Source organism: Cebus imitator, unplaced genomic scaffold, assembly GCF_001604975.1.
Source record: "Cebus imitator isolate Cc_AM_T3 unplaced genomic scaffold, Cebus_imitator-1.0 Scaffold384, whole genome shotgun sequence".
Classification (NCBI taxonomy): domain Eukaryota; kingdom Metazoa; phylum Chordata; class Mammalia; order Primates; family Cebidae; genus Cebus; species Cebus imitator.
In genome coordinates this window covers 1,540,937-1,551,310 of record NW_016107699.1, presented here as the reverse complement: position 1 = coordinate 1,551,310, position 10,374 = coordinate 1,540,937, and the positions used below count along the sequence as shown (strand labels likewise).

Below are 10,374 nucleotides of genomic sequence, written 5' to 3'. Positions count from 1 at the left end.
GGCATCTGCCCAGCAGGGGAAAACACAGCCGGGCCATGCCACGGGGGCCCCCGCCCCAGGCTCAGAGATGGCCCAGTCAGGTCGTCCTCAGTGACCACTACCACAGAGCTGGCCAGTGGCCTGCATCTTCAACCCAGGAGCAGGAGCAGCCCTCAGACACCAGGGGCCTCAGCCCAGCTCCCAAACCCACTGCGGCCTCCCCTCTGAGCCAGTGAACACACCTGTCCTGAGTGCTACGACCTCATCCACACCCGACACAGGAGGGGGCAGGGGATGTGAAACGGCTAATTCTGGGGACCCCTCAGAGGGATCAGCAAGCAGCTTCGTGCAGTAAGCCTTCAGGCAGGAAATGAAGCATAAAGTGAAAGAAAGAAGAATCTCATTTAATTAAAGGCCTTATAAAATGTAACTCATCTATTAAAAAAATAAAGTGTTCATGAAGAAGAAAACTAAGCGATGGTGGCCGGCGTGGCCAGGGGTGAAGGTGGTGCTCCCTCCAGTGAGGCCGGCCCCCTGGGCCCCCACATGGGCTGCTCCAGGGACCGGCAGCCGGGGCCACACCCTCTTCAGCAGACACCCACAGAGCCACACGTGCACACGTGTGGCAGTCTCACTGCACCCCAGCAATGCGGAGGCAGAAACCCACGCTTATGGTCACACCTGGGCGCCGGGTCGACGAAGCCCCAGCACAGCGAGGCCTCCCAGCATGGCCTGCGGCCCGTCCCGGGTTAGTGTCGCTAATATCACGGAACACAGCATCTAGAACATTCCAGTCCTGCCTGACACCTTCATTCCCAATGGAGAAGAAATCTACACAGGCACAGGACCAGGCCATCTGAGACAGAATACCAGGGCCTCTGTCTGAGTGGTCGGCCTCTGCTGCCACCAGCCCTCCCCACAGCCACCACACACTTCTACAGGTTTACAAAAATAAATATTTATGAACAACATATTTAACAAAAACCACCAACAGGTGGCAGAAAGCAGTTATTTTCTAGCTGACACTAAAACTTAACTTCTTTTTTACAGGGAGAAAAAGACTAAAATGAAAGCACTCACTTCCCCCGCCTGCATCTTCCATGGAAGACCCGCTGTGAGCATTCTCTCTCTGTCCTATCAGAGGATGCACATCCAAAGGCTGGGAGCAGACACGAACCTCGAACACCACGGGCACGCAGCTGTGTGCACGGGAGTCTCACCGGCATGCGGGTCAAAGTGCATCACTTTTGAGAAGCTTTGGAATTTCTGATTTTCATCCTCTAATCTGTCCTGTGAGCCAAGGTGCCGCACACAGAGCCCAGGCAGGCGGAGGTACCCTCCTGCCTCAGAAAGCCTTCCAGTGCCACATTCGCCAGGCCTCCCTCGCCACACTGAACCCAGGCCGTCGTCAGCAGTCGGCTGGCAGTGCCACGATGCCCTCTCAGAAACATGCACAGTGCTGCCTCTATCACCTCCCACCCCACCCTTGCAAGGCCTGTTGAAAAGAGACCCCCCGGTAGCCGGCATGAGTGCGGCAGGAGACGGACAGCAGCCTCTGGCGGGCGAAGGGCCCTGCTTCAGATGCCTGCTGGCTGGCAATCAGGCAGCGCCTGGGTGGCTGTGCCAGGCTCCCTTCCTCACGCCAGGTGGGGGTTCATCTTGCCTTCAGGCCGCAGTCTGTCACAGGCTGGCTGGACAGTGACCAGATGAGCGAGGCCAAAGGCCATCCACAGGAAGAAGTGGCTCTGCTCACCAGACCCAAGCCCTGGGCAGGGGCCAGGCTCACAGCAAAGCACGTCAGGGCAAGGGCTTGAGTTTTTGACTGGGAAGTTCTAAAAAACACCCACAAATCAGTATGACGGATTGTGTATGCCTTACATGAACAGCTCTATTCCAACTGTCACGTAACATAATGCCATGAATCGAATCAGACAGGCAGGCGCCCGACAACCTCCAGCACCCAACACCCTGGCAGAAGCAGCTGCTCTCGACAGCAAGACCATTTTCCAGAACAGCAGAGAAGGGGAGACGCATGTCCCGGGGACAGGAGCATGCCGAGAACCCCCAACACAAGACGAGAGGGGAGCCCCACCCAGTCCTGGGCCGCCGGGAACTGACAATCCACATGCATCCCCAGAACAGGTGTGGACGGGGTAGCACAGACATGGCTGTAGAGGGGCGACACAGGTGCACTTTCATGGAAATCTTGATGGGACAACATTCCTTGGGGGAAACCAGGCCAGCAACAGAGCTGGGCAACAGGCAGCAAGGCGGGGGCTCTACGGCTCCTCCCCCATCTGCAGCAGGGAGTTGATGGCGGCGTCCTTGTTCCCTTGCTGGGCTTCCAGCACAGAGCGGATCACCTCCTGCTCCATGTTGGGGAACACGTCCTGGATGGCTTTGAGGTCCTCCTCGCTATAGCGGGGCTGGGTGTTCACAGCGGCTGGGGGCAGGGCCACGGGCACCATGCCGGGGCTGCAGACAGCAGGCATCCCTGGAAGCAATCATCAAGTTTGGTGAAATCATCGGAAGGTTACAGAAGTGCCACGCTAGCTGCTGCTGAAGGAAGAAACAACACATCCCACCACCTCGGATCTCAGCAAACACCAGTCCTGCAAGACATCCTTGAAGCCCACACCCTCCAACACCAACCCACCGACACCCGCACCCTCCGACACCCACCCACCGACACCCGCACCCTCCGACACCAACCCACCGACACCCGCACCCTCCGACACCAACCCACCGACACCCGCACCCTCCGACACCAACCCACCGACACCCGCACCCGCCGACACCAACCCACCGACACCCGCACCCGCCGACACCAACCCCAGGTACAGCTATGGGAAGGGGGGTTTGGGGGTCTCTGTGACACCTCCTTCATGAACTCATCTCCCTTTCATATAAATATGAAAGTTTGAGCTTTCAAATCTCCCCCGAGCCTATTTTATAATTAGCAGGCTGGGGTGTGGGGACACAGCAGGGTGGTGTTTTGATCCTTTAAGATGCATGAATTTGCCCTGTGCATGCTTGTCTTCACTGACCAGAGGGCACTGATGTCCTCTTCATCTGGGGATGGGACACAAAAAATGTCACACTTGTTTATCCAGACACTGCAATGTCTGGGGCCTCTTCGTTGATCAGACATTCCAGAAGATGCTTTTGCACTTGACAGGTATGTCACTAGAACTGTGTGCTGGGAAGGAAACGATCACCAGACACTGAAGACCTCAGGAGAGCTGCACGCTGACCCTGAAGATCACTCCAACACACAGGCAAACACCCAGCCAGGAAGATGCTCGCCAACACTCAAGTCGGGCAGCAGGTGCAGTGCCCAGGGGGCCCTCAGCGCACCAAGGCCACTGTCCAGGATCCCTGCATCACCACCCCACGGCTGCGCAGGCCCCTGGCTCCCTGTGTCAGATGCGAGAGACACACGGGGACGGTATCTATCCAGGAGTAGCTCACACGGCGCTTCAGCTACTGCAGCGCACACGTCCCTCAAGGCGCGGCTGGCGGGACCTGAGAGTCGCCTACCGGCACCCACAGACAGCCCTGAGCACAGGCGGGCGTGCAGCTCCTGCAGTAGCAGCTAGAGCACTGCACGGGTTCACCACTTACCCATTCGTTCACCCTTAAAAGCACAATCTCCCAGCCAGACCCACTGGGGCACTAGAGCCACAATCTTAGGAGAGGACTTTGTTCTTTTCTACCTTGGGAGGACCCTAAAGGCAGCAGAAGCCACTTTAACTCCGGCCTGAACCAACACCGGCAACAAGGACCTGCAGGGGTGGAAACGGAGCGGACTGACAGGGCTCACCGCTGAGCCTCCAGCACCTCCTGCTATGGCCAGGGCTCCTCAGCAAGGAAGGCCTCCACTTCCCAGCGCCTTCCGCCCAGGCCCACCCTTCCCCTACACCCACACCTGCCTCATGCTGGCCACTGGACACCTCACCTCACTGGGAAAGCATCATCCCCACGCTGACCAGCCTTTCAGTAATGAGAAAATGAACCAAACAACGGCCGGGTAGGGAGGGGGCCACCCTCACCCCTTTCTTCTTCCTCAAACAAGACGAAGGCTTGGGCACTGTCTGTCCTGGAGAGACCCCCATGGCTTCCTGGGCGCCCTGGCCGGCAGGTGGACCAGAGCTCGGCCATCCTGTGCCTGCCCACACAGCTCCCCACAGCGTGGCAGTGTGAGGAATGGAGGCAGTGCACTTTGACCCAGCCCCTCTCTCTAGCCTTTACCAGCCTGATGGAGAAAGGAGGGGGGAAGGGAGCATGGCTGCAAAATCGACGTGGCGATAACGAGGACATCACGGCCTGGATGCCCCGAGACGACAAGGGGCCGTGGTGCCCACTGGCCCTCAAGCGAGCACGGCCCCAGCACACTTGGGACCAGGCAGCCCAGGGGCAGATGTGGGCGCCTCCACGGTGTGGGTTGAGGGCAGTACACGTCCCACCCCCTCCCTCCTGCAGGGCACAGGCTTCGTGCCTGGCCTCAGTGTGACCCATGCCGGTTATCGAGCGTGGACATGTCCACCAAACCCTCTGGGAACACTGTGCTGTGTCAGGGCCGCCTGGAGACTTCAGGGAAGGACAGACCAGAAGCTGTGGAGCCTGGCAGAGCCCCAAGTCCGCCAGACGTGGGCAGAGAGGATGCCACGGGAGCCAGCGGCAGCCCAGACCCCACCTGTAGCAGCCCCAGGAGCGAGGATGGTGGCTTCGCTGAGTCCCCACCCTCTGCCGTGCTCCCCGCCCCCGCCACACCTGCGTCTACATGACAGATGTGCAGCAGATGGGACAGGCCCTACCTCACGGTCTTCACACTGTGGGACTCCGCGGTCAGGTCTCAGCAAAGTCAAATTCTCCACTCACAAACACAACGGTATCCCGAAAACCAAAACCTGCTGCTTTCCCGTTCAGGAAGCACTGGTCCGGAAGGCCTGAACTGAGATCATGCAGCCTGGTGGGGCCTGGCCACGGCGGGCAGGGGAGCACCGCCCCATCAGGATGAAGGCGTGTGGCCCTGGGCCCCAGAGGCTTCGCACCATAGCAGAACAAAGTCCGGAGAGCAGGTGGGGACAACCGTCCAGCTCAGAGACTGTTCTGGAAACACAAGGCTGGTTGGTGCTTCTCACTCTGGAGAGCGTATCACGAAGAAAACGTACGTGATTCAAAGTGTTCAGGTTAGCGGTTTAACAAACGCAACTGCAGAAAATTCCAAGTGACAGTCTGGGAAACGTTTAAGTGTCCACTTCTCACTTTGAATGGAACCATTTCATATTTTAAACAGCATATGCTGCTCGGCTGCAAACTCCCTGTTCACTGGAATTCCGCGTGCGAGGGGAAGGATGCTTGGGCCGTGCAGGGGGCCCTCGGCTGGCCACTCTACCTCATAGGTGCTGTGGACGCCGGCTGCTCTGTGCCCAGTGCCACTGTGCGTGCACTCTGTGGACCCCTCTCTCATCGTCCACCTGCGTGTTTGGCTTTCGTGCTTTGTGGACAGGCATCCACGCTGCAGTCTGGTCGACTCCACAGAAACCCGTGGGGGTTGTGCCCACAGAGACTGGGGCTGTGGTGAGGGGAGGGACCACACTGGTGAGGACGTGGGGGCTGCAGCTCTGCCCCCCGACCCAGAGCAAAGCACTCCAGCCCTGTGTGAAACAGAGGTGCGCGAGGGAACAGATGGAACAGTGCTGGCCAGCAGCCACAGCCCCAGTGAGCGCCGGAATGAGCCCGTGCAGCCCCGCGCTACCTGTCCGAGGCCGGGCTGGGGAGGCGCTGGACACCCCCCCTTCCACGCTGACTGTCTTCCCACCAACAGGCAGAAGGAGGTGGAACGCAACGCGGTGGAGGGAAATTGAGGAGGGCCCAGGGGAAGTGCGCTGGCGCTGCCTCGGCACCTCTGTCTCGTGGGGACCCTCAGGGCAGGCCCCTGGCCGTGGCCGTGGCGAGGGCAAGTGTCCCAACCCGTCTCGGGCCACCCTGCAGCTCCACGGAAGAGAACGCGCTTTATGAGGCCACGCAGTTTCGACACTTCACGCCTAGATGTTTCTTTAAAATTGAGGCTAAGAAACTCACTATAACATGATGCCTGCCACTAATTATTTGCAATCTATAAAATATCTAATTTGGTAATCAATCCTTTGTTTAAAAAAAATCGAAACGGAAACGGTGGTCTTCAGGCCATGATCATGGCGTAAAGGCTTTAACAATCAAGCTGTGCTTGTGTCCAGCCTCCCTTCCTCACTGCTGCGGTCACACTTTATTTTTGTGAAGGAGACGCCCTCATCTCGGCACACCCAGAGTCTCAGCTGCTTTGTGGGGCTCTGGGTTCCACTGAGGAAGTGGACAGCCCTCTCGAGGGCTCAGCTGATGCTCAGCCTTAGTCTCCCGCCTGCCCTCTCTGTAAAGGCGGCGGCTGGGCTCAGGCACCACAGGAGGCGCTCGGGGCCTGAGCACATCCCACGGGCACAGGAAGCCCCCGAGGCCTGCGCCCCACATGAGGGTCTCCAGGCAGTGCTCAGCAGGTGGCAGCTGAATGAAGGAGTGGCTGAAGGGGCTGGCAGACGCAGGAAGGGCCCTGAGAAGCCCGGCTCTCTTTTTCTGGCCCGCTCCGCAGCCCCGCCTCACCAGAGGGCTCGCCCAGGCCGCTCTGCGCACGCAGGCCTGAGGCCACCAGCACTCACAGCGGGGCAGAGAACACAGCGCAGGTTTCTGTGTGACATGAGTCACAGGCAGTTGAAGCTGTGGGCCACACAAACGCCCTGGCCGATATTCACTCTAAGAAAACCCTGGTGTAAATCCAACATGCTTCCCTGGTCAACCTGAGGCGCACTGACCACAGCAGCTGCCAGCCTCTCCGAGGTCTCTGCAGACCTCGCCCTTCAGCTGGCAATGGCTTCCGGAAGGATGGGCTGTGATCACAGAGATTCAGAAATTAGGGTACTCAGAGGAAGATGAAGGCATCAGCTTCCAGTGAAGAAGGTGCCTTATTCACACTTTCAACAGTACTGTTAGGATAATTAAAAAATTTTCAAAGCCTTCTAAAAGCAATGCTGGCCTAGCGGGAACCAGGGCTCCTTGGAGAAACAGCTAACGCCAGGGCTGAGGCGGGAAGTGCACAGAGCCCGGGGCTTCCTGCAGGGCCAGAAAGCAGGGAGGGGCCCAGAGGACAGGGCTAGGCCGAAGGACAAATGCCCCGCCTGGGGGGCTCCCTCTGGCCAAATCTGGGATTTGAGTGGAAAAAAAAAAAAACATGTTTGTAAAGGATTCTAACCCAAGGAATAAAATGGGAACTCGTCAGTCCGCATTGCTGGAGACCTGGGATAAACGCTTTAATAATCAGGCTGTGCCTCTGTGTCCAGCCTCGCTTCCTCACTGCTGTGGTCACACCCTGATCTCAGTGCACCTGGTTTCTGAGTTGCTTTGTGGGGGACTCTGGTTTTTCACTGAGGAAAGTGGACAGGATCTTCGAGGGGTCCTGAGATGCCTCCCACATGGGACACTAATTAGTTCCTGGGGAGCAGTTGGGCAGAGCCCGCCGTGAGGGGTGAGCAAGTCACACCACTAGCCCTGTGCTGGATGGAGTCCCAGAAGACTCAGCCCTGCCCTGCAAGGCCACGTCAGCAGCCCTACCAGGTCCCTGGCCAGGGCACACCCTAGGAGCAAGATGGGGACTCCTGCAGGCCGAGGTGGCGAGGTCACGGAGGGCCAGTGACCCTGGCCTGGCCACTGCCACCCCTGAGACACTCAGACGGGGTCCAAGCAGGGGACAGTACCAACGAGTCCAAGTCAGCTCCCACCTGGATGGCTGTCCTGTGCTGGGACGCCCCTGCTTATGGGAAACACAGGCCCGGGCGCAGGGCTGGGGGTGTCAGGCGGACGAGTCCCCATGGGCTCTGGCAGACATTCTTGCATCTCCTTGGTAACTTTCCTATTAGTGTGGGTCTGTTTCAAAATGTACAATGTACATGAAAAAAAAATTGCAAAGCCTGTTTATACAGAAATCTAGCCTTTCCTAAAATACACGTTTCAGGACAAACTTTAAGGGCATTTACAAAGAGAATGAGGGATAGGAACCAGAAAGAGGTAAGCCCATCAATGTCACTATTATCTGAATGCTCTCAGCTAGGTACGCCCAGTGCTGTATCCACAGTCCATGGAACTGCACCCGCAAAACGACAGGTGAGTCCTACTCACAGCCTGCGCGGGCGGTCCTGGCCAGAGTCTGCAGATGTGAGCGGGTGAGGACGAGAGCACGCTGGGGTGGGTGAGCCTCGATCCACAGGCTGGGGTCCTCATGGGAAGAGGAGACTCAGGGAGGAGGAGGAGGCAGCCACGGAGTGCCCAGCCCAGATGTTGGAGGAGACAAAGAGGATCTTCCCACAGCCTCGGCCAGTGAACAGCCCTGCCCATGTGGGCAGGGACTTCCAGCCTCAGGAAGCCAGAGGGCCTGGGTCTCTTTCAGGTTGCTCATCTGCCTCCAACTCAGGCCAGAGACAGCAGCTCATCAGCCCCAGGAACTGCAGGCCACAGGAAACACTCCGACCCCAGGGCAGTGGCTCTGCGCTGTCCCAGTTACAAACCTGAGTCCCCCAGGAGCCACTCCAGGGAGCACCCAGGGCACATCAGGGCCCCCGGGGCAGCGGAGCTCCCCTGGCCCCATGCTGTGGTCTCAGGAACAGCTGTGGGGCTCCCAGGTGCCCCCATCTCTCTGCCGAGACCCCTGCTCTTCTACTTGTCCAGATGCCTGCCCTCCTCTAAGTGTGAACGCCTCTCGGCGGCTTCTGCGTTTCTGGGTCACCTCCACTCACTTCCTAGGAAGCATTCTTTCCTCGGTGACTGGGCGCAGGTGCTACCTCTGCTGGGCTGGTAGTTTTCTAAGACGCCGGACACCATGGAGGCCCCGCTCAGACATGGGCTCTGCTCTTCCTCTCGAGAAAGGCAGCCCTGGCACCTGCAGGCGGCTTTACTTGGAAGCAGAGTCTGCAGATGTGAGCAAGGGAGGACGAGGCCGTGTGGTTCTCACAAGCAGTTCCATCACAGTGTGGGCCGAGATGGCAGGGGCAGACCTATGTTATTTCTACGTAAACGATTACAAGCTTGCTTTGCTTTTTATACACTGAGATTCGTGCCACGGATCAAACACTGAGTTAAGAAAACTCCAAACTATGGTACAGTACAATAAAAACCGTTTAAGGCCTGTACAAACAGAAACTAAACGGTAACAGGAGGCCTACAGTGAAGACCATCTGAGAGGGTTAAAACCGGGGAACGCTGCGGCGTGGGTGCAAGGCAGGAAAGACGCTTGGGTCCCACAAATGCCTTCCCACCACAGGGTCTGCGTGAGGGTCTCATAAAGAGGGCGTGTCCAAGAGCTCTGGGGAGGAGTGCCACCTCCACTCCTTCGGGAGGGTCACTGCAGATAGGAGCTTGCGAGGCAGGAAGGCCTTGCAGGGCAGAGATAACCGGAACGCCACAGGCTCTGCCTAGGTTCTCAGATTATGGAGAGACTCTGACAGCGCTGTGTCGGCAATGCTCGGGAGATGAAGCCCCTTGATGCGCTGTGTGCGGTCAGGCCTGGCGGCGCCTCATGCTCTGCTCTCATGCAGATGCACCTTGATAATCATGGTGGTAAGACTCGGTGTCCTAAGTCAGTGCTTCTTAGAAGCAGCACGCGTGCTGTTGAATGCTGCCTGTCCCCCCGGCTGTCTTACCCCACAACAGCTTTCAGTTTACCCTTCTACCTCCCTCACCACAGCCTGCAAGATTAATGAGACAATGCGCCTAATAACCGCATGTGGAGCCCAAAGCTCAGGGCCAAAGCCGTCCCGCCAACGCGCTGGTCTCCTGGGCCCACGCTGTGAAACTCAACTCTCGTCTTTGTCTATTCTTCTCACTCCCTGGTCACCACCGGGACTGAGGGCACCATGTACAGGGCTGAGGCTGGCACCTAACAACAGAGAACATCCCTAATGCTCAAGGACAGCCTGAGTGTCCCAGTGCTGCCCCTCCTTCCCACAGTCAGGCTGCATTTCCTGCCACATCGGGGTGGGTCTAAGGCCAGGTCCCGACTCCCAAGGTGGCCTTTCTGCATCTGTGCGGGATGCTTGCGGGACTGGGGTGTGGACCAGGCCTCTCTGCTCCAGCTGGGCTGGACGTCAGTACTGGCCTCTCAGCACTCTTGCTTGCTAGCAGCTCATCCCGCCCTGACCCCAAAGCAGCCCCTCAGCACAGGGAGCTGGGGCCCCACACAGGCCCCGAGACCCACCCCCAACAACACCATGAATACCCAACGCCCTGACTCTCCCCCACAACACCGGGTATCCCCAACGCCCTGACCCTCCCCCACAACACCGGGTATCCCCAATGCCCTGACCCTCCCCC

At 58.3% G+C, this 10,374-nt stretch overlaps 1 protein-coding gene across 1 annotated transcript in view; it reads right to left on the bottom strand.

The window, feature by feature from the left end:
• Positions 1-362: 362 nt before the first annotated feature.
• LOC108288752 (toll interacting protein) overlaps positions 363-10,374 on the bottom strand; it is a 42,801-nt gene continuing 32,789 nt past the window's right edge. The window contains exon 6 of the mRNA XM_017507772.2: positions 363-2,473. Coding sequence (XP_017363261.1) covers positions 2,259-2,473 — 215 coding nt within the window. The 3' untranslated portion in view covers positions 363-2,258. The remainder of the gene's footprint in view (positions 2,474-10,374) is intronic.